General features: G+C 41.2%; 1 protein-coding gene and 1 long non-coding RNA gene across 3 annotated transcripts in view; one reads left to right on the top strand and one right to left on the bottom strand.

Moving 5' to 3' along the window:
- LOC141502594 (uncharacterized) overlaps positions 1-24,277 on the top strand; it is a 168,636-nt gene that overhangs the window by 99,407 nt on the left and 44,952 nt on the right. The window lies entirely within an intron of this gene.
- Positions 1-24,277, bottom strand: part of IL1RAPL2 (interleukin 1 receptor accessory protein like 2) — a 1,037,032-nt gene that overhangs the window by 33,244 nt on the left and 979,511 nt on the right. For both annotated transcript variants that reach the window (XM_074207403.1, XM_074207404.1), the window contains 3 exons: positions 16,458-16,587; positions 2,827-2,972; positions 1,507-1,650 (listed from right to left, as the gene is read on the bottom strand). In XM_074207403.1, the coding sequence (XP_074063504.1) occupies positions 1,507-1,650; positions 2,827-2,972; positions 16,458-16,587 (420 nt within the window). The remainder of the gene's footprint in view (positions 1-1,506; positions 1,651-2,826; positions 2,973-16,457; positions 16,588-24,277) is intronic.

The following is a 24,277-nucleotide window of genomic DNA, read 5'->3' on the forward strand; positions in this document are numbered from 1 at the left end:
GTTTTACCAGCACTAGTTCTTGGCTACTCTTGGAGCAGGCAGTAGAGAACAGGGACTTCGTTGTTGATGTAGTGACCTGGTCTGAGTGTTGGTGTGTTTTGAGAATTTGAAGCCAAGGAGTGTGGTGGAAAGAGCATGTCTATAATTCCTGCTTCCAGGGGAGGCAGAGACTGGCAGATCACTTGATTTCTAGGGTTCTGAGCTGCAAGAGAGTGAATGCAGACCAGGGGTCCAGTCTAAATCTGACACCAATATGATGAGCCCCTGGGAGCAAGGGGCAAATTAGGCTGCCTAAGGAGGAGAAAACTGGTCCACGTCAGAAACAGAACAGGTCAGCAAAACTCCCTTTTCAATCAGCAGAAGGATCAGCTGGTGAATGGGCCTTGTAATTCTAGCCTCAAGGACACAGAGTGGCACTGTCTCAAAAAAATAAAATAAAAAAGGACACTGGCCTGGAATTTTGGAGACCCAGTCTACTTTTAGCTCTACTGAGGGACCTTGGGCAAGTCTTCCTCCCTCTCTAGACCTGTACTTTCTTGTCTGTCAAAAAAAAAAGGCTGTGGGGCTCAGTGATTTTTAGGCTCCCTTGTAGCTTTGACAATCTAAGACTCTAATTGCAGAACCCTGTTTCAAAGTCAGTAAATAGTTTGCAGCCAAGGAATGAAGGCAGAAAAGGCTGTGTTTCAGAAGTTTTCATTCATATTGATTTGGTCCAAAGCAATTTGTTCAGAGGAAAAGAAGGCAGTCATTCTCCAATGTTGGAGGAGCAGAGCTCACTGAATGTCTTATTGAAGTCTGCAGTAGAGGCTTTTCTTGGGTCATTTCTGGGAAATGCATGAAAATTAGAGACCACATCCTGGATGCCTGTGCTCTGGGCTTCCTTGGAAAAGAGTATCCCTAGCACAAGGTCTGGCACATAATAAACAACTAAGAAATCCTTATTATGGTCTTAAGAACCTAGATTTCAAGTTAGAAGGGACCTTCAAATCCTATCCAATCTCCTCATTTTTTGAAACTCAGGGAAGAGAAGGGACTTGTCTAAGGTCACACCTGGGTTCTTAGATCAAGAGCTGAAAGAATCTCAGAGGCCCTCTAGTCCAACCCCCTCATTTTACAGAGGAGGAAACTGAGGCATAACATGGTTAAATGACTCACCTATGGTCATAATGCAATCATAGTTCTAAAGTTGGAAGGGTCCTTTTCAGAGGTCATCAATCTAATTCCATAATTTTACAGAGGAAGAAACTGAGGATCAGTCAGGGAAAGTGGTTTGCCCAAAGTCACACTCTTTCTATACGCCATGCTTACTGATTGTCCTTGGAGAACAGCTATACAAATGAGCTACTGCAAACCTATACTAAAATGTGTTTCTGATGCAACTGATCCTTGCATGTGCATAATGGAGGATGGGGAAAATGGAATCAATTCCAATTTGATTGGATTTCATTGGTCTCCTGATCCACTGGTATCTTTTGAAGGGAATTCAACCTTTTAGGGGTCACTTACCATCTGCATCTTCATTGCTTCCAAAGTTCTGTCGGTAAAAAAGCAGTAACTCAATATTGTAGCATTTATAGATGATAGTGAGCAGCACAAGAAGAAGGAAGATTGCTCCCAGGCCTCCTGCCAGCTCGATCTTGTAGATTAAATCTGGAACACAGAGAACATAAAGGAAAAGGAAATGCATTCCAGGACATTCAAGATAGCCTCAGAGTCCTGCCTAGTCTCTCCTTGTACAGAACATTGGTCACTGTGGTGGCCTCCCACTTAACTGCATCATTCCTTAGTAGTACACAGTAAAAGTAACTTGGCTTGAGGGATATCCGAGGATATCCGTATGATGAGCGATGCCTACTTTCCCCCTTTTTATTTGAATTATATATTCTTATTGGTTTTGAGAAGACCCAGTGAAAGCTCTGCACTTCAGCTAACTGACTATATTCAAAGGTGTGATATACTGGCTAGGGCATTGAATTTGGAGTTACAAAGCACTAGGTTCAAAACCCACCTTAAGCACATATAAGCTGGGTGACCTTAGGCGAGTCCCTTTTCCTCCCTGGTTCTCAGTTTCCTCCTCTGTAAAGATGGGCTTAGGTTAGCTAAGTTGATGCCAGTGGATATGAGTGTCAGACCTGGGATCAGGGAAACTCATCTTCCTGAACTCAAATCTGGCTTCAGATAGTTCCTAGCTGTGTGATCCTAGGCAAGTCACTTAACCTTGTTTGCCTCAGCTTCCTCAACTGTAAAAATGAGCTGGGCAAACCACTCCATATCTCTCTCTGCCAAGAAAACCCCAAATGGGGTCCATTTCTGTTGAAATGTGCTAAGAAGGGGCTCAGAGTGTCTCCAGGTTATTTTAATTTCTCTAGCACCCCTGATTCTCACCCTGTCAAAACTGAGTTATGCTAAGCCCTCTCTACAGATGTACTTTTTACTTAGAAATTTCTGATGTGGTATATATAATGCTATGCCTGCAACTTTATTCATTGGACCTTCAAAGTATCTGGCTTCTATTTAGGTCTCTGAATCTTACTGCCTTCGTTGATCCTTTGCCCAAATGCACAGCAAGATATAGGCATTTTTTTTTACCAATTTCCACAAAGCAGGGAAATAGTTTGACTTCACCAAACAAAATCAATCAATAAACACATCTTAAGACACCTACCGTGTGCCATTATCTCTGCTGGGTTCTGGGGAAACAGACAAAAGTGAGATAGCCCGGGTCTCCAGGGTGTACTCAAAGGTAAAACTGGGCCAAGACTCTGATTTCTTTTAGCTTTAACAGTCACTTGGTAGATATGTAAATGTGATACTAAAAATAAATACCTTTTTTACGCAACAGAATGCTTGCATGTTTTCTTCCATTTCTGTTTTCCACATGGCAGGTGTAATTAGCTAGATCCGCCTCAACCACAGCATCGAAGGTCAGGGTTAATTCGACTTCCTTTTCTCCAAGATGTTCTTTGAGAAGTCTAAAACAAAGATGGAATTCTTGGCTGAATCCATTTGTTAGGGTTACAAGCCTAACCTCTAAAAGATACAAATTGTTACCGGTACAGATAGAACATTTGCATCCCAGGGGACCACCTACAGACCCTGTTTGGAATGGTGTTAGGGCTTCAGCAGGCAAATGTGACAAAGTGCTCTTGACCTAACGATCAGATTGGAAAGAAAGGAGGTGAGGGATTCACATAGCAATAGGGTTGGTGCCAAATGAAGTGGAAAGAAGAAAAGTCAAGACCCAGTATTCTGAGCCAAGTTTCTTTGATACAGTGAAAAAGGTACTGGATTTAAAGTCAAAAGACCTGGGTTTGAATCCTAGCTCTGTGACTTTTCCCTCCCCAGGCCTCAGTTTCACCCTCTCTAAAATGAAGGAGTTGGACTAGATGGCCAGATTTCCCAGCTTGAAATCTGCTATCCTGTGTTTGATTCTGGCCTAGTCATTCCCCCTGCCCTACCCCCATTTATTGCTAAGAGGAATGAAAGATCCTTTCTGAGGTCCTTTCCAGTTCTAAACCTAGGATCCTATGTGGGACCTTGGGCAAGTCCCTTCCCCTCCCTGAGCTTCCATTTCTTCCTCTATACAATGAGATGGTTGGACTAGATGGCCTTTGAGGTCTTGCCTTGCTCTAAATGTCTGATCTTATCACCATGGACTTAGGAAAGGTTTTTAAAGACTGCAAGACCCTTGCCTCCAAGAATCATCCCAACTGAATTTCCTTTAGTGCCTCAATTTTCCTCTATTTGACTCATTTCCTCGAGTTAATGTGTTTGGGCTCCAGGAATCTTTTGTTATAAAACAAATGCCACCAGGAGACACATGAATCTGTTGTCAATTTAGTCAATATGAATGAGTTTAGCAGCTCTTGAAAGGCAGAGGGAGCAGGGGGCCTAGCAAATCGGCCTACATTTAAATTCTGTCTCTGGTGTTTCTTACCCTTTGGCATCTTAGGCAAATCATGTCACTTCCTGAGTCCTCAGTTTCCCCTCCCCCCTGTAAAAAAGGGTCCCCGAGGTCCCTTCCAGTTTCTGACCTAGAATCCTTTGTGTAACCTTAGGCAAGTCACTTGAACTCTCTCAGCCTCAGTTTTCTCCAGGGGGGAAAGCAGGAGCATGGCAGCACTGTTTGGAGAGAGCCATGTGGGTGGGGCCGGGAAATCAGAAGACAGTATGAGGTCACTGGACACCAAGGGGGAGACCTCTGGTGGGGTTTCCTTTCATGTTTCACACTTTTGTGTTGGGTTAGTGTCACCCGTGACTTTGGAAATTTTATTTAGTAAACTCTAGTCTTCTAGTGATCAGGCTTTTATAGTTTAACTGAACAAATGAGGTATCAAAGATAATTCTCATATTTATGTTATCCACCTAGAGATGGCTTCTGAGGATGCTTCCATCACTCAATGTCAGTTTGCATCAGGTCAGCATGACATAGTAAACCCTAGGTTTAAATTCTGCCTTTGACATTTACCGACTATGTGATCCAGGCCAAGGTGAGCAGGTAGAGACAAGGGGAGGGGGATCATAATGAGGAGATCATAATACTTGGCAACAATTGTAGTTGCCCATCAAGTGCTCATCAAGTGTTGACTGATTTCAGTGGAGGGGCTTTTCTTACCTGGGAGTTCCCTACATTAATGAAATCCTAGGATTGATGCAACCCCCCCTACCCCCCCCCAACAACAACAGCAGCAACAAGGACAATATTCTGGTAGTACACCAATCTCATAAGATTGCTTTCATGAAAGTGATGTAGAAATGGGAGTTACTGTTATTAGTGATAAAAACTACAGATTAAGAAAGATCTCTGTTCTCGTCTTGGTTGACCAATTTACAAGGCATGTGACTTAGTAAATCACCACATCTTGCTTCTACAAAATATAGAAATTAATAGCTCTTTCATTGACCTGCTATTGGGAGATTACTAAAGTAATTTCTTGATTATCTGTGGAAAGATAATCCACTATTTGATTTTCATAAAGCAAATTTATCTTCCAAGGCATTGCTGCTTAGACCTATTCTACTTTGTGTGCCCCAAGGAGCATCACCCCAATCTTAGGAAGGAAGCCCTTGGCCATTGCAACACTTAGTTGCCTTTCCAAAGCCTTAGGGAAGCATACCGAGGGCAGATCCATTAAAGTTAGTTCTTGGTATTGGACTGTCCCCAGTGCGGGGAGAGCAAGATAAGGAAAATGGATGGCTCCCCAACTCTGTCTTGACTCAGTTCTTGTCTTTGTTGGTTAGGATCTGCCAGGTTCTTGGAGATGGCCATCTGATCCAAGCACCCATACTACAAATTCGGGACACAGCTACCAGAACAGAGGTTTATATCCTGGGGTCTGGGAACTTCAAACAATATTTTGATAATTATTTAACTATAATATTTTTGGTAATTGCATGTGTTTTACCTTTATGCATTTAAAAACATGATTCTGAGAAGAGGGTCCATAGACTTCACTAGACTATCTAAGGAGTTCAGAACACAGAAAATGTTAAAGTCAAGTGGAAAAGGTGTGAGGATCATTTGTCTCTGTTCCCTTCTAATACCATGAAAAATCACACGTTGCTGGTCTTTTCTTCCCCACCCCGCCTCTTCTTGGAGGTCTCAATTTCTTCATGCCCATTCCCTCTGCTTTCTGATCAGTTCTAGAGAGATTTTCCCCATCCCCCACTTCTATCTGAAGAACAACTAGAACTTTCTCCTGACCAAAGCTCTCATCCATGCCCTGCCAGCTGTTTCCTCCCCCTTCTCCTATTGCTTCTCTGTGGCCTCCTGCCTGGGCGGCTCCATCCACCCCCTGGGTATCCCTCTCAGGAATAGCAGTGTTTATTCACAGAAGCTCCTCAGACCCCACAAACCCAGTTTGACTGGACGCTTCACTCCCAGGGTGGCCTCTGCCTTCGCCAGGCATGGAGACACAAGGCTGCGGCCTGTCCCCCGTACACAGGCTTTCATTCTTCATGTCTAAAGCTGTTTCCAAAATAGATCTTCAGAGAGAATCTGGGGAGAGGATTTGAAAAATTGCCCTTGGCCCATCTATTAATATAGATGATGTGTATTAATAATCAGCTATGGAAAATTTGGAGGGAGGGAACCACTTACTCCTCTGGGAGTAAATAGTAAGGTGGCCTTTCTGGTTATAAATCACTCTTCAGAAGAATCAGGCAACTGTCTAGCAAGTAAATATCAGCCAATCAAAATATTTATATTTATATATATGTATATATATGCATATATATATTTAGAGAGAGACAGACAGACACCCCCTATTGTGGCCAGGCGCTATGGGGGATATAAAAGTAGAAGAAAGATATGACTAGCCACTGCCCCTGAGAGGTTTATTGCCTGACTGGGGAGCCAGATTGAACCTATATGGAAAATTTTGAGAGTAATAGAGATAGTATAGAACCAAATAAAACTTTGTGGTACTGGAATGGGTGCAACAGGAGTTCAATGTGGGAAAGTGGTGGGGAGGGGTGCCATCGAAGGCAGGAATCAGATCTTAGATGAATATGGGTAGATGTAGCTAGACAAAGGGGGATGGTATATATGCTGGAGGGAGGGAGATAAGCATGAGCAAAGCCCCAGAGATGGAAATCAAAGAACCAATTAGATGAACACAGAAGAGAGTAGCAGGATAGCACCTATAAATGTCAGTTACTAGTGATTTCACTCCAAGGACTAACGGCTGGAATAAGGTCAGGCATACTACTAAACAGTGTCTAATTAAGATAAATTAAAATTATTAAATTAGATGTTAAAAAGTAGTACTTGGTAAGGAATTAGAAAACCCATGAATGATATCTATGTGTGTGTGTGTGTATTTATTATACATAATTACATATTGATACATATTCATAACATGCATCTATATATTCATGTATATATATGCATATATAAAATCTCTAGACTTCTATCATTAATCTAGGGAACTCCCTCATCCAGTGCAAGGTGGCACTTTTTCTATAATTTATACCCTTGGATCTGCCAGGAGCCCTGGGTCACCCAGTTTGCCCAAGGTCACCCTGTCATTATATCACAAAGACTAGAACCCAGGTCTTCCTGACATTGGAATGGCCTTTGTCAAGGGTGATTTTCTGAAAATCTAACTGTGCTTAGTACTGGGTTCATCAAACTAATTTTCTGTCCCAATTTGTTTTCCCATCCCTCTGAATGAGCACTTTATCCTATTTAATGGTAGCCATGGAAGTAGATAGAGGAAAAGAAAATGTTTCATGAAGCGAACAGCTCCCATCTGCTTTCGGGGCCTGCTGTAGGCACCTGGCTAACTGACTCCTCATGAGCTTGCAAAGGTGCTCTGGGATTGCTAGGAGGCCCGATTTGTAGAGCTGAGCAATTCCAATGTGGGGAAAACTGGCAACCCCAGCTTCTCTAGTGCCTGAGCAATGTCCAGTAAGCAACATCCAACATTGTCGGCATCATCAAAAAGCCTCGATCCCTGACCCCATTCCTGTGGGACAAGCTCCAAACCAGCAGTTACTCCAATGGGCTCCTAGAGATTTAGAAGCCGAGGAAGACAATGCTGAGGAGGACATGTGAGGAAAAAAGCATTCTGGGCATGAGGGAAAGCAAATGCTATAGGGAATGGGAACTTTGGAGGAATGGAATATCCTGTTTCTCTAAATTGAAAACCTTTTCTGTTTCCTCCAATTGTTGAAATTTATTCTAGTGTTTGAGTCCCTGTTTCGGCCTTGGTTAATAGTTTAATGAACAGGATTCAATGGATGTGGCAAAAAGAGCCTGGGATTGAAATCAGGAGATACAAATTTGAGGTCTGGCTCTGCCATTGATTTGCTAAAAGACCTTGGGCAAATCGTGGCCCTTCACTAGGGTCTGCTTTCTTTCTTTGTACAGTGTGACCTTGCTTGGACCGGAAGGTTCTAACATTGTTTCTGTCAGTGATCAATGTCTAGGGCTAGGGGTATAGAAAGAATGAGAGAGTGGACTGAATGTGGATGGAACCCAAGATAGACCTTGGAAGTTGACTTTATTGCTGATTTTGTTGTATTTACCTCAGTCTCTTAAAAGGGGGCAGAAAGCAAAAGAAGGCAGCAGGGCAGAGTGAGAAGGGAGAGTGAACTGGAAAATTGGAGATCTGTTGATGAATCCTGGTTTTTACGCCAAACCAAAAGAGCATTAAACTTGTCATCAGGAAGCCCTGTGTTCAAAGTTTGTCTCAGATCCTTCCTAGCTAAGTGACTTAAGCTAAGTCACTTCCCCTCCCTGAGTCTCAGTTTCCTCCTGAGGGAGTTAGATTTGATGACCTTTGAGATTTCTTCCTTCTCTAGATCTAGAATTCTACAATTTGGTAAACAGATTAGCTAGGTGGTGCAGTGGATAGAGCACTGGCCTCAGTCAGGAAGACATTAGTTCAAATCCAACCTCAGACACTTGACTCTTACTAGCTGTGTGACCTTTAGCAAGTCACTTCACCCTGATTGCCTCCTATCCAGGGCCGTTCCCATTCATCCTGATTCCTATCTGGCCACTAGACCCAGATGGCTCTGGAGGATAAAGTAAGGCTGGTGACTTAGTACAGCACCCCTCCCCCAAATCCAATTTATGAGCTTGTTGTGGCATCATCTTTCCTGATGTTGTGGTCTTCTTTGAAAATGAAGGACAAACATTAATTAAACGTGTTCTGGAAAGAGAGCCACGATGAATTAAAGACTAAGTGTAGGGCCAAGCATTTCAGACTATGGGTAGGAGAAGTCTGAGACCTGGAGCTGACCCATATGAATCCATCAGCATGACCAGTTGTGAGAGGAAGAAAGTGGGAGTGGGAAGAGATGGTGACAGGTCTGTGATAATAACATTCGCATATATGTGTCACTGTCCTCTAGCTGCTGTAATGGGGAATGATGGAAATGACCCTAGATTGGAGGAGTAAGGAAGGGAACAAGCATTTATTAAATGCCTTCTAATTCCCAGGTACTTTGCAAATCTGAGCCCATTGGATTGTCATAATAACTTTGGAAGATAGGAACCATTATGGTTCCTATTTTATAGCTGAGGAAACTGAGGTTAAATGATTTGCCCAGAGTCAAAGAGCTAGTCAATAAGTGTCTGAGGCAAGATTGGAACTCGGTTCCTTCTAACTCCAGGTTCAGTAATCTACTATGCTACCTACCTGCCTCTTCCCTAGAGAAAACAGTGAATACATTTAGTGAAGCCTTTTGAAATCCAAATATTTTGCCATATACCCTTATTGCTCTGGCAAAACTTACCAGTCCTAGCTCTAAACACTGATTGGTTCCAAGGCAGAGATCAGTGGGAAAGGGAAAATATCCCATTTCCCAGCTGTGACAGAACTGCATGGGTTATCCAAAATTTGAACCACATTCATTCAACTTCAGGATATCTTCTCATTTGACAGGGCCTGCTCATTGGGTCTTTGATTCTGGGGGTGGTACTTGTGTATACCCAAGGCACAAACATCCCTTGTGATGATTCTGTCTCCCTTCCCTATAGGTTGATTGAATAGACATGAGGAATCCTGGGTCTCTCAGATGGGAGGACCACCTCCATGAAGTGATCACGTAATTACTGGAATAATGTGAGTGGCTTGGGCTACTGTAGACTTGAGCCACACTTTTGTAGTAGGCTAATAAAACAGGTTCATCTGCCAGAGATGGGCTGTTCCATCTACAAGTGTAGGTTAGTTTATCTCAACATAGTCCTCACTGTTGCATAGTAATCCTTTTTTTTCCCTGCCTTTATTGAATCCCTGTTATTCTGCCCATGATAGATAATCTCTCCTCTCTTATTCTGTGCCTCAAAACCTTTTATACCATTACCCAACCTTGCCTTGTTTGCCTTAATTTCTGAAAAAAAGAGGTGGCTGTTCTCTCCTTACCAAGGTCACAATCTCTACTTGTGTCCTTGTTTGGTCCTATACCCTCCAAACTCCCCTTTTGATCATCTCCACTCACCCTTTTAATCTCTAATCTTCAACTTTCCCCTTTTTTTTTTTCCTTTTCTGTTGTCTCCAAACTAGCCCTGTTCCTTAAAGCAATGTTTGATGTGACCTTTCCCTGCCCTTTGGCTATTATGTCTGACCGTGTGACTCTCTTGCTTAAAAGTCTTCAGCATCTCCTCGAGGACAAAATATAAACTCTTCAGCCTGGCTTGGAAATCATCAGGTCTCGTTCTTGCATAGAGGATAAAATACCAACTTCCCAGCTTGGCATTTAAAGCCTTTCATAGTTTGGCTCCTGCTTACCTTTTCAGCCTCATTTCCCAATACTTCCTTTCGCACATTTGGATCCACCCAAACTGGTATACTCGCTGTTCCTGAACTTGGCACTTCGCCTCTATTTCTTGTTCCTTGGCAAAGGCACACATACCTTAAACGTGCTTCCTTCTCCTTGCCGAATTTTGAAATTCTCATTTTTCTTCAAAGCTAAGTTACCTCCTACTGGAGACCAAGATCCCCTCAGTTAGTAGTCTCTTCAAGTTCAACCTAACCTTTAGTTACTTTTTCATCTGTGGATATTTTGCATTTCCTCAGTAGATTGTAAGCTTGTCCAGGGCAAGGCCTGTTTTCCTTTTGTTTTGGGATCCCCGGCATCTAGTCATGGAACATAGTACCTTAATAAGTACTGGTGGATTGATTAATGCTGTCTCTCTTTGTTAGGTCCTCAAGGGCATGAACCGCTTTTTGTCTTGGCATCCCAGACCTGAACATAATAGGCGCAGGAAATGTTTGCTAGTGGACTGGATGATCATTATTCTTGTTGATGCTGTTCTTCAGTCCTCTGACTCTCCATGACCCTACTTGGGGTTTTTTTAAGCAGAGGTGCTGGAGTGGTTTACTATTTCCTTCTCCAGCTCATGTTACAGATGGGAAAGTGAGGCAATTAGGTTGAAGTGACTTGCCCAGGGTCACGCAGCTAGAAAGTGTCTGAGGTCAGATTGAAACTCAGGTCTTCCTGACTACAGGCTCAGTGCTCTAGCCACTGCAGCACCACCTCACTGCCCAGATGTCCATTAATAGTGACTAGTTTCCAGGAGACTTAATAATAATGATAATGATAATGATAGCCAACATTTATATAGCACTCACTATGTACCAGGCTCTGTGTTAAATATTTTCTTTACAAATATTATCTCATTACTCCTCACAACAACCCAGGGAGGGAGGGAGGGAGGCTCTGTTATCGTCATCTCCATTTGACAGATGAGGAATCCTTTTGGAACAGGGAACACTGCCTAGAGAAGGCAGGAAAAAATAGACTAGGCCATAGAGGGGAGTATAGGTGAAGACCTTGGAAACTTTGGGAAGAAAGAGGACACCTGAAAGAATGGGTAGGAGCAAGTCAAAAACAAATTTTGTAATTTCCTTTCCACCCGACTTTTGTGGTTTCTTCAATAAGCCTAACTCCAATATGCAGTGTGGCATGATGAAAAGAGCCCTGCTTCTGGATTTGGAGGATCTGAGATTAAATCCTGCCTTAGCCTCTTATTCTTTGTGTGACTTGGGAAAAATAATTACCTCTCTAAGCTACAGGTTATTCATCTGTAAAGTGAGGGGGTTAGATCAGATGGTCCCTCCCTCCCTCTGACTCCATGAACCCTTTTGGACATTTTTTTTTGGAGAGGGAGGGGGAAGGTTACAGAATCTTCCTTTTATTTGTCATGCCTAGATCATAACACCACTTTGGTCCGAGCATTTAATCAGAGAATGGATGTTACTGGAAAGGGCTGAAACAAACCTCACCCATATCAATGGAAGTCTCATGATCCTAATATGAATCAAATTATTGGCATTTTAAGAGGTTTCCCATGAAACCCCAAAGATACATTGAATAGAGCTTTCAGGTTTAGCATGATAAAGGATTTAGTATATTACAGTTTTATTGATAGGCTGATTTGTGAAGGAGATTTTGAACTAAAATAGTCTCTGCCTGGCCATAGTAGGTACAACTAAAATTCACAGGCCTTCTTTGACAATCAGGTGCTATTCACAACCCCAGAAGGCAGACTTAAGGAATAGTATTGCTTCATATTCTTTCATAGGACTGGCTTACTTTCCAGGATAATTTTATTAGCTCTACAGAACACTCCCACAGACTTGGTTTCCCCCCACCCCCCTTCTGCCCCAAGTTTTCCAGCCACTGGTAAGACGAGTGAAAAGGAAGTTGTGGCCAAGGAGTAGCACCGGACTCATCATCCTGGAGTGGCCCAGATTTGGGAGTGAGCCTCCATCAGAGGCACTCCCTGGCTTTGAGATGCGCACTCCTTGGCTCCGCCAAACTGCTCCTGTTAAGCTCTGGCACATATACAGTAGGAGTGAGTGCCCTCTCTCTCTGCCAGTATGCCCCACTGAGTCCTCGCCAAATAGCAGTTTAACTTCCTGGCCTCAACAGACGGATGCTAATAGGCTCAGTGAAGCCAACGTGCTCATTAGATGGTCTTACTATCTAAAATAAGAGTCCGGACTAACAATCCTCCAAAAGGGGAATTAGAAGAAATGATGGTCTTGGACACCAGATTTCCTTGCTACCCTTTTGTGGCACAGGGAAAGAGCAGCGAAGCTGGGATCTGAATTTGAATCATGATTCTGCCTCTCATTACCTGTGTGATGTGGGACAAGTGAATTGACCTCTCCTCACCTCAGTTTCCTTATCTGTAAAATGAGGAGCTTGGACTCGTTGGCCTTTGAGGTCCCTTTCACTTCTCAATCTAGGATTCTACCTGTGACCTTGAGAAAGTCACTTCCCCTCCCTGGGCCTCGTTTGCCTTTTCTGGGAGAGATGGACTAAATGGTGCTTTACCGTTCTGTATCTTAGGATACTGTGTGTGAAGTGGGACAAGTCACTTCATCTCTTTAGGTCTTAGTTTCCCACTCTGTAAAATGAGGAGGTTAGACTAGATGGTTTCTAAAGGCTCTTCAAGTTTTACATCACTAATACTTCAATCCTTCCAGTGACAGAAGCCAGGGTCAACAGTGGGTAGTAGGTTCTGATGCAATTACAAAGGCTGGTAGCCCAATCCCATCATCCCTTTTTTCCACTTGGAGTTGCCTTGAAGGGATAGGAAATTGCAAGATGCTAGCTACCCCAGAGTTTGTGAGCTTTGGCAGTACAACTTGTGTTCAGAACATAGCAGAGGCCATAGCAGCCAACGAGAGGTATACCGACAGGCTACTGAAGCCTGGCAGAACTCTCATCCCATTTGTTGGGTGAACTACAAGGTAACAACTGAATTGATACCTTCTCTTGTATGAGAAAATAGAACCCTCCTAGGTTTAACTTAAGAGGCAATATAATGTAGGGGCAGTTGGCTTGCTGTGGAGTCAAGGAATCCTGAGTTTTAATCTTACCTTTGAAACTAACTAGATGTAAGGCCCAAGGCAAGTCAATCAACCATTCAGGGCATCTGTTTCCTCCTACGTAGAATGAGGGGATTGAAGTCAGTGGTCTCTAAGATTTTTTGAGCTCTAGATCTTTGGTCCTCTGATATCCTGCCTTTAACTAGTGACGGGAGGGAGGGATTCCATACACTTTTGCTTCTGAGACTCATACTATGGGTAGATTATTACTAGAAGCTTATGAACATTGGGTTTCCATGCCACCCTACCCCATCAGTTTCCCCAAGGTTTGGGAACTTATCAGCCTCTAATCATAGCAGTGATTGTTAACCTTCCTATTTAAAAGAATTAACAAAGATGGAACTATCGACTGATCCTAGTTAATGGTCTCACAGTCCAGAATGTCAAATTGTCCCTCGGGCCTTTTTCATTGTTTCACTAATATCCCAAATGACCAAGAACATTCATGCAATAAAAGCCATCAGTAGGAAAGAAGATTTATTAATTTGCAATTGGCTTAATAAAGACTACTGACAGAATGAGATTAGGTCGAGATATCTCTTAAAATGACAAAAAATAAGCTGATTCATATTAGGCTCAGGAGAGGTTGTGATTAGAAGAGGGAATTGATAGAGATGAGATAACAGAAAAATGAATAAATTGCCCCAAGTATTATCCCCAATTAAACTGGGATATAGAGGATGTTCTTTCTCAAGGATAAAAATGGAGCTAGGGCCAAAATTTTGGGGTGCTTTTCCAATAGTGGATCTGAGGTCACAGTCTTTTCTCCATTTCCCCTCATGACAACCTATATCTCCATCTGTTAGTTTGCTGGCCAGGGTCTGTGCAATAAATGATTGGCCATTGACCAGAGAAACCAGTCTTTCCTGGTTCATACTGTGAAAATTAGAATGTCCTTTAAAAAATGATTAAGGTAAAAGGAAAGCTATATGAGTAAAAGCTGATAAATGTGGTTTTGATGGGAGCTTCTCTTCTTTCTTCTCTTTATAGCATTTTCTCAGCCTTCAATCTCCTCACCAACTCAAAGTATTAAATACTCCTTAAACTCTCTCTTTCACTGATTTCTTCTTTTTTTCCCTTTTGGATCCAAACTGTGAGCCTAGGTCTAGGCTCTCTTCTCAGTCTTACTTGGGTGTGGAATTCAACAATTTATTTCTCCTCTTCCTCCCTAGTTTTCAAACCTGACTTCCCTATAGTATTGTCATTCTATCTAAGCTCAAGGGACCTAGGCTCAAGACTTTGCAATTATTCCTGACTTCTTCTTCTTCTTCACCCCTCATAGCCAATCAATTACCACATCCTTTCCACTTTTTTGAACCTTCCCATCAAGATGAATGCAGTGGATTATAGCACAGGACCTAGAGTTGGGAAAATCCAAATTCAAATCTTTTCTGGCATACTTACTAGCTTTCTGACTCAGGGTCAGTCTCTTCATCTCTCTGTGCCTTAGTTTCCCCAACTGTAAAATAGTAGAATAATAGGACTTTTCTTCCAGGATTGTTGTGAGGTTCAAATGAGACAATATTTGGAACATATTTAGCACAGTGTCTGGCTTGATAGGCTCTTAATAAATGCTGTTTCCCCTTTTCCCCTACCACCACTTTATTTTAGGTCTAGGCCAGCCCATCCATGGATTAGTACAATACTTCAACCCTCAAACTGATCTCTCTGCCTTGAGGCTCCACTCCTTTCCAAGCCATTCTCTATTTGATCACAAGATGACTCCTGCTAAGACACAGCTTTTGTCATCTCACTCCTCTGGTCAAAAGCTAGGGACAACTGGTTGGGGTGTGCCCTTAGGTAAAGAGAGAAAATGGTACAGATAGGAAAGGAATGTCTGGGTCAAGGTAGCAATGAAGGGAAAACATTATTGGGAACAAGTATTTTCAGTGGAAATTTAAGTGAAATAATCTAACAAGTCAGCTGACATGTCATGAAGGGAGAATTGAGGGATTATGGGAAGGAATGATTAGGATCTTGATAGATAACCATGGTTTGTTTCTTTGGCTTTATGACCTTTCTAGTAGGGGGACTGTAAGAATACCTTTTAATTCAGTACACTATAAATGAAGACCTGATAGGCTTCTGTGGGGAAGACTATTGATGAAGATAAGCACCATAATGTTATTATGAATTACTCCTGATCACCAGCTTGAGGTCAAAGGTCTTTCTCTACCAGACCAAGGGTTCAATCTCTAACCTGCCACTTCATGCTCTGTGTACAGTCAAGTATTTGGAAAAATAGTGATTTCCTGAAGTGTGGTACAGTGGACGAAATATTGGCTTTGGAATCAGAGGCCCTGAGTTTCATTCCTGTTTCTGGTACTTATTACTTGTGCAATGGAAATCCATGTATTCAAGAAGTGACCTGGATAAACCATTTCTTTTTGGACCTCAGTTTCCTCAATTGTAAGATAAGAGTATTGATTTGGATGACCTTTGATGACATGTAACCTTGTGCTAGTCTTTTCACTCTCTGGGTTTTAGTTTCCTCAATTGTAAAATGAGGGGGATAGACTAGATAACCTTGAAGGTTCTTTCTGTTTCTAAGTCTGAGATTTTATGAAGTTTCTGAGTATGGCCTGAGAGAAATTGGCTTTATAAGAGATGTGGGGAGGAAATGAACTAAAAGTTTCAACATTTAAAACTATCACTGGGTACCAGGGCAGGAACACTGCCCATTGAGGGCTACACCTATCAGTCAACAGTTTTTTTTGGCAGAACATCAGAACTCTCCCAGTCTGTAGTGCATACGGAGAACAACCTCCTCTCAGAAGTGACTTGGTACTGCCCCTTTTCCATCATGGGGAAACATGGGCATCAAAGACTCATTTTGGAGGAGTAGCAGTAGCACAGTCTCTTGGCAGAGTCCAGTGATTTGGCCATCAAGGGATGTGAATGACTATTGCATGGAGGCTCCCCCCCCCCCCAGAACCATAAACCATGAGCTATCTCATGGAGGCCATTCTCCTCCCTGGAAGGAGCTCAGAAGTTCTGTGATCACCAGAATCTATCAGAATGGAAATGAAGGCATCATCCCCGTTGCATCAGTTTGTTGAGGGGAGACCACATAGCACAGACACACAACCAATTCCAGTCCAGTACCTGATTTCACCTTCTCTAATGTGGCCTGCCAGTTCTTCAATAAATTTCTCTCCTTTCATCCAGTAGATCATTGGCCCCGACTCACCGCTGAATCCAAAGAAAGCTTTACATGGGATGTTGAGAGGCTTACCTAAGGGTGAGAGAGGGAGGGAGGAAAAGAGAAAGGAAGGGAGAAATTGCTTTTTTGATTATCACTGACAGATAGATGGGAAAGGGCTGCTGAAAATGAAAAGTCTGAATTGGAGGCGACCCCATCTTCATTTGCTAAAATGATGATTAGGGCTCTTGGAAACCTACTGCAAATCTCAGGTAGAAATCAAGTTACTTGTCATTCAGTTCTTAGGTCACCATAATTTCCTTTTTCTCTTTAGCCTACAGAAAGGCACACCATCAGCCAGCAACCCCACCATTCTCTTTCAGTATAGCGGAGGTCCCTCTTATGTGACTTCTCTTGGATTACGTTTTCTGTTTCTCCAGCAACTCCCATATTCAGTGTGTCCAACTCAGCACCATGATGAGCATATAAGAAATGCCGTACCTAACACTCTTGGACAGGCCTCTCTGCAATCTGGTTGGTTTTCCTTCCACTTTGTTGTTTATTGTTGACATAAAAAAATAGTTAATTATTAATGTTAGTTTTTTTTCTTTTCCTTAGCATGGTAAAAATGACAATTACTAATGAACTAGTAAACATTTATTATGTTTCACTTACAAAAGTAAGTGAAGGATGGCCTGCCCTCAAAGAGCTTACATTCTACTGGGGGGGGGGTAGAGGGGGAACATACGTATTTATCTAGCTAGGAGAGATGCTTCATTTCTATGGCACGGTTGGCAGTTACTGCAAGAGGCAGCAGTGAATGGAAAAAAAACACCTAAGTAGGAGGTGAGAGCCTTGCCTTTTGGCTTTGCCACTGACAGACTTTTGGATCTTGGCCAAGTGACTTCCTATCTCGGAGTCTCAGTTTCCTCCTAACCAAAAGAGGGCAATAATCATAGCAACTATTATTTAGATGGTACTTTAAGGTCTGCAAAGGACTTAACAGGATCCGTTCCTCACAATAACTCTGTGAAGTAATTGTCACTATTGTTAGACTCATTTTACAGATGGGGAAAATGAGGTAAAGAGATGAAAGAATTTGCTAGGATCAGAGAGCTAGTGATCACAACTAGCATGTCCGCAGCACGTTAATGTTTGCAAAGCATATTTTGTATATTTTCTCATTTCTGAAAGGGAGATATTATTATTATTCCCATTTTATTAATGGGAAAACTGAGAAGATAGAGGGCAAACTTAAAGGGAAAGGTATCCTCTGAGTCTCAGCTACCAGAGCCTTTCTCTTTGAGGGAAGCATACTCTATGTGTAGTGTATACCTATTTGTAAAATTATTGTCTCCGCTAGTAACCTGACTCACTTTTGTCTTTTTATATCTAGTGCCCTTCACAGGGGCAGGCACATAGTAGGTATACAATCTATGCATCTGATTAATTGTGGTGGCATGGCATCATTCTGGTCTCGGAGTGAGATGACAAAGCAGATAAGGGTGAAGAACCTGGAGCCAGGAAAAATTGGGATTCAACCTCAAATACTTACTGTGTGACTCTGAGCAAGTCACCTAACCTCTCTGTGACATGTGGATATGAATGTGAATATCCTTGTACTCAACTGAATTTTTGTCCCCAAAGAAGATGGGGATTCTACCCAAATCTCTTATAATAAGCTCAAGGAAAATTTTGCTAGTGATTTAGTCTCTTTTATCTGGGCTGTGAGGATGTATGTGTGTGTGTGTGTGTGTGTGTGTGTGTGTGTGTGTGTTTGGGCCTGTATGTACATGCATACACATATATAAATATACATACATATACAAATGTAACCATGTATAGACTCACATATAAGTATACCTATCCATAAATATGAATGCATGTAATAGTTGTGTGTATATGTGTAAGTATATGTGTGTATAAATACATACATGCAAACTTGACCAAACCTGACCTTGACCAAATCCCATCTCTCACCAAATCACATGACTGTTTTACCTCCCTCAGATCATATGTAAACTGTATTTTAGGGAAGGGACTAGATATGTGATTTCATTGGTGTAAGGAACTCCTAGAGAGGAAGTCCCAGTTGCTGCCTGCTTTGAAATTTAGAGTCTTAAAGAATTTCCTATATAAACTGTATAAAACCACTCTTAAATAATCTTTCTTGCCATAGAGGAAGGAGTTGGTCCTCAATTTCTGGGATGACTAATCCAATGCAGTGCTGTCTCTCCTTTCCTGGGCTTCGACTTCTGGGTTTACCTGACTCTTCTGGAGAAGAGAAGCCAAGAGAGGGAGTGCAGTGCTATTTGTATTCCTAAATGGAGAATAATACTCTCGGGGTGAATTCCATTCCAACTTTTCCCTCATATTTCAGCAATCTCCTTGCCCGATGCTTTACCACTGTACTTCCTAGACCAGAGACCATGAACTAGGGATTTAACCCTTTCAGCTTTAGGATTTCTCTCTTGGAGCACACAATGTCTTCCAGGGTGAGTACCTCTCATGTTCCACTTTATCTATCTGGCCCCAGCCATTCTTTACTTTCTATTTTTTCCCATCCTTTTGCCTTTCACTCTCTCTACCTCCTTTTTTCAGGTCTGGGACCAAAAATTCATAAATAAAGCCATTGCTTCTGGCTCTATTCACCACCTTAATGTTAATACCTCTCTCTCTTCCTCCTTCCCTCCCTCCCTCCTTCTTTCTCTCTCCCTCAAAACAGATTTTATTATCCTATACCCCCAAATCTCCCCTTCTTTCCATATTGTCTTTCTTTTTTAAAATAATATCTTCATCTCATTTCTTTTCCCATTTTTTCTTTTACCTCTCTTACTTGATCTTTGAAATATTTTTTAATCTTTCCTAAGAAGGCTTTTTTGGCTTTTGCCCAATTCAGATTTCCCATAGAAGCGTCATATGTAGTTACTTTGCCACTGCTGTTGGCTTTTGAGTTTGTGTTTTGATCTTCCCTGTTGCCCCAGTAGCTTTCTCTGCTCAGAGATCTTTTTGATTTTTTGCTCATTTAAAAAAAAATGTTGAACTCTCTTTCTGGGGCACAGGAGCTATAATTCCAAGCTTCTTTTGCTGTGGGCAAGGGGTTTGGTCACTGGCTTTTGACACTGGACTTGAGATGCTGGAGCTTGAGGTGCTGGTGGCTTGCCCATCGAATGGCCTGGCCTACTTGTGCTGGGGTTCTGGGGCTCACTGGCCTTCTGAACCAGGATCAAGGGACCTTGATTGCTGATCTGCACTGTGGCTGAGAGCCTCCTGCTAGTATTCTTGTACCTCACCTGTGCCTGAAGTCCTTCTAAGATATTTTAAGCTGGAAAATCATTTCACTCCATCTTTTTGGAGTTCAGAATCCATTTAGAGCTTTGATTTAATATTGTTTCCAAGGGAAACTGGGAAGGGCTCAGGGAATTTCCTGGCTTTTGTCTATCATCTTCCTACCTCTTTCTTATATATCTTATTTCCTCTCCTTAGAATGTAAACTGTCTGAAGACAAATTTTGCCTGCATTTTGAATTCTGTGCCACAGGCCCCCCGCTCCAGTATGTACATAGTACTTGGCAACCAGTAACTGCTTAGTAAAAATGAGTTCATCCATTCATGAATTCACTCCCATTTTGAATGCTTAGATGAAATGCTTAATCAAATGTAAATGTTTATATGAAAGTTACGATTTACACAAAACAGGAGAGGTAAAGTAGTTGTAGGTTTAATTTTATACAGCTCTGCATAGAACTGACCCTATTATTAAGCTTTTCTGCTATCAGCTGTTGGCAGATGCTTTAGGTACATGGTCCAGACCAGCAAGGTTAAATGAGAAGTTAGAACAGTGAAAAAAGTACTGCCTTTGGGGTCAAAAGATCTGGATTCAAATGTGTTCCTGATATTTACCAGTTGTGTGACTTTGGCCAAGTCCCATTCCCTCATTGGGCCTCAGTTTCCCCCTCTGTAAAACGAGGGGGCTTGGATTAGAGGGCCTCCGGGAGCCCTTCCTGCTTCGGATCTTAGCCTATGAATACCAGATCTAGAAGGGGGCTCATAATCCAGTTCTCTCATTTTACAGAGAAAGGAACTGAGGGTCAGAGAGGGGAAGGAACTTATTCAAGGTCCAGTCCCAAAGGTCATAAGGATGAAGGCCAGCATGTGAGCCCATGTCCTTTGACTTCAGAACCAGATTTTTTTCCAGTATACTATAGGATCTCTCGAGGGTAATTTTCCTTGAGATGGAGCTAAGCCTACCATTCTCAGTTTTTTTTTAAAAGAGGATAAAACATGATCGAAAGAATTAAATGGAGTTTCATCACAAGGTACTTACTCTGGCCCCATCCTTGTCTTCCCTTACACTTGTATCAAGGAGCCTCATACACCTGGTGCTGGATAGGAAGAAATAGCCCTGCTCTCTGAGCTTCCAATGGGAAGGAGAAAACTCTGATTGAAGAGATCTTGAAGCAGGCTTATACTGAAATCAAGTGAATTCTCAAGGTTAAGCAAGCTTACAGCGTGCAAAAAAAGACTAAAAAATCCACATTTTCTAATATTTAGTCATCTTCAGTGCAACTCTTGAATTTCTATCCATCAGGGAGACAAAAGAGGGCCTGTCACTGATGCTTGATTTTTGCATAACATTCTCTCCTCCCTAAACAAAAGATTTCTCCAAAAATCTTTTGAAATAAATGACATGCCTACAGAGGTAATTAATGAATTAGAATTAAGAGTGAACTACTAAGAGCCAGATAGGGAAGAAAAAAAATGTCCTCTAGTATGAATGGAAGAAAAATGAAAGTTCATGAGATGGAGAAACATTGGACAGTTACCCTAGGAGCAGAAACTGCCCCCAAATAGTGTTAGGTATGAGAGGATGAGGGGTTCTTACAGCTGAGAAAATCATGAAGAGAGTCTATCAGGACCAGTTCTTGAGAAACCTTTAGCTTAGGATGCTTATTTGGAGATGGTTAAAAATGAAGTGAAGAGGACACTCCCTTCCTTCTGCCAAAGAAAATACTTTCTACTGTTCCTCCCCTTGCAAAAATGAGTGCAGAACTAGGAAAATTCTTGAAAAGATGCTGAAAGTTATGCCTGTTTCTTTGCCCGTACAAGGCCTTGGGAAGGTCTCAAAATGAAGATGTAAGGAGAATCCTGCTGGTTTATAACTACCAAGAGTACAACTATAATGAAGACCAGCTGTCTGAGATACCCAGAAATTCACAAGAAACAAAATTCATGAAAGGAGACAGCAATTAAACCTATGGTCTTGGATGTCTCTAAACAAATGCACAAGTTAGGGCTCACAAGCAAGATGAACTAGAGAGTGTAATGAAGTGAAGCAAATTTGATCCCAGAGTTATCCCTGACACTTGGGGGGATGAAACGTGTGACTTGAATAAGACTGAGAGAATATAACTTATTCAAAAGAAAGATAACAAGATGGAGGGGGAGAGGGGAGCATTAAAAATTGAGGAAATCTACTTCAGATGAGGAAACCTGGGAACCCAAGGTGGGAAGGAAGCCTAGAGGCCACTGGGATCAATGGAAGAGGAAGAAAGAATGAGCCTGTCATTGGAATATGATATTAAAATCCAGTAGAAATGGGATCAATAACCTTATATACATAAGGATCCCTGCAGTATTGATTTAGAAAACTATAATTTAACATTCTGTTCTGCTATACTTTTTATTTGGTTATATAGTTCCCAATTACATTTTATTCTGGTTTTTGCCACACTGAGGAGTTTGCTGCTGCTTATTGGGCCTGAGAGTGTGATATCTCCTGGGCTAGATAATAATACTAGGTAATGGATTGAGAAATATTTGGCAAAACCCAAGATGGATTGAATGTATTGATATATTCAATTATCTAGATTCCATCTTGACCTGATGTTTTCAGTAGAATATCTATTTCATGCTATTTAATATATATATGTATATATATGTATATATACATATACATATATATATACATATATACATATATATATATATATATATATATATATATATATACACACACACACACACACATATATGTGTATATTGCAAGCCAATGGGATGAAATGATTTGCCCAAGGTCACATAGCCAGGTAATTATTAAGAGTCTGAGTTCACATTTGAACTCAGGTCCTCCTGATTCCAAGGCCAGTGCTCTATACACTGCGCCACCTAGCTGTCTCTATTTAACATTTTTAATAATGACTTGGGGAAAAAAGTGATGGTAGTATGCAAATCAGAGTTCAAAATTATACTAACAATCTTAAAACTTACGAAGGATGTAAGAACTCACTAGGATGATGATGGCCTCAAATCTATATAATAGGAACAGGTAAAGGAATGAGGCATGTTTAGCCTGAAGAAGAGAAGACTGGGCGGTCGTGATCGTGAGGTGTGATTACGCTCTTCCCGGTGTGAAGGACTATCACCTGAAAGAGTCATTAGATTTGGTCTGTTGGATGCAGTGATTGGACTGGGAGAACTGGACGGAAGTTACACAGAGATAAATTTGGGCTTGATTTCAGGGAAAAGTTTCTCACAATTAGTGCAAGTCAAGAATAGAATGAACTGTCTTCAAGTAAAGATTGGATAATCACTTGTTGGGTAGGTTGAGAGAAGTCTTTCAGGCTTGGATTGGGCTTCATGTTCACAGAGGTCCTGTCCAATTCGGAAATTCTGTGCTTCTGTGAAAGTGGGGCAGTTAGAAATCTTTAAAACCAAATCAAATCAAAGATAATTAATAGCTCTGGCAAATGAGTGGGATGCAAAATACCTTTATAAAAATGATAATCATTTTTCTGTTATACAATCCAAACCAAGAAGAAATATCAGTAAAAGAAATTCAATTAAAAAATAACTGCAAAATGAATAAAATATCTGGGAATTGACTCATGCATTCATAGAAAAAAAGAACTTTTTAAATACAAGTACTAAATTTCCTTTTACACAAATAAAAGGATACACGTGATTAGAGGAAATATAATTACTCCTAGTTAGATGTGTCAATATAATTAAAATGGAAATATTACTGAATTCATTTAAAGATTTAGAGGTAAACCAATCAAATTTCTGCAGAATACTCTATAGAATGAGGCAAAATAATAATTTCTTTGGAAAAATACAGAATTTAGGATTTCAATGGAAATAATGAGAAAAACTACAAATGAAGGAGTACATAGCATTACCCAAATACAAACTACATTTTAAAAGAGACACTATTAAAACTATTTGAGACTGATTAAAAACAGAAAAGTAGATCAGACCAGACAAGAAAGAAATAGAAGGAGTCTAAAACAGCAACCTGGTGTCTGATAGATCCAAGAACATAAATGGAAAAAGCAGTTGGACACAATTAAATTTAGATTGGTGTCATACACCAAATATCACAATAGGCTTCAAATGGATTCATGACCTGAATATAAATGATTGGTTGCCTTTTTACAACCATTTTGAAGGGGAAAGATTCTTCACTAAACAAGGCTTTAGAGAAGATCATTAAAGTTAAATCAGGCTATTTTGATTATACAAAATTTAAAAGCCTTTGCAAGAATATCAGTGAAGGTAGAATTAGAAAAGAAATTGTAAAATGGGAAAGTTTTGCATAAAATATCACCAAGGGAAAATCTGAGAGTTGAAATATAATGGAAATTGAAACAAACAGAGAGCCATTTCCAATAGCTAAGTGGCTAAAAGGATATGGACAGTTTTCATATCCTCTCCCCCATCAATTAAAATGGATTGTGGGAACCTCCCCTTGGCCTTGTCTGCTTTTCTTCACACTTGCAGCC

The sequence above is a fragment of the Macrotis lagotis genome, chromosome X (assembly GCF_037893015.1).
Source record: "Macrotis lagotis isolate mMagLag1 chromosome X, bilby.v1.9.chrom.fasta, whole genome shotgun sequence".
Lineage (NCBI taxonomy): Eukaryota > Metazoa > Chordata > Mammalia > Peramelemorphia > Peramelidae > Macrotis > Macrotis lagotis.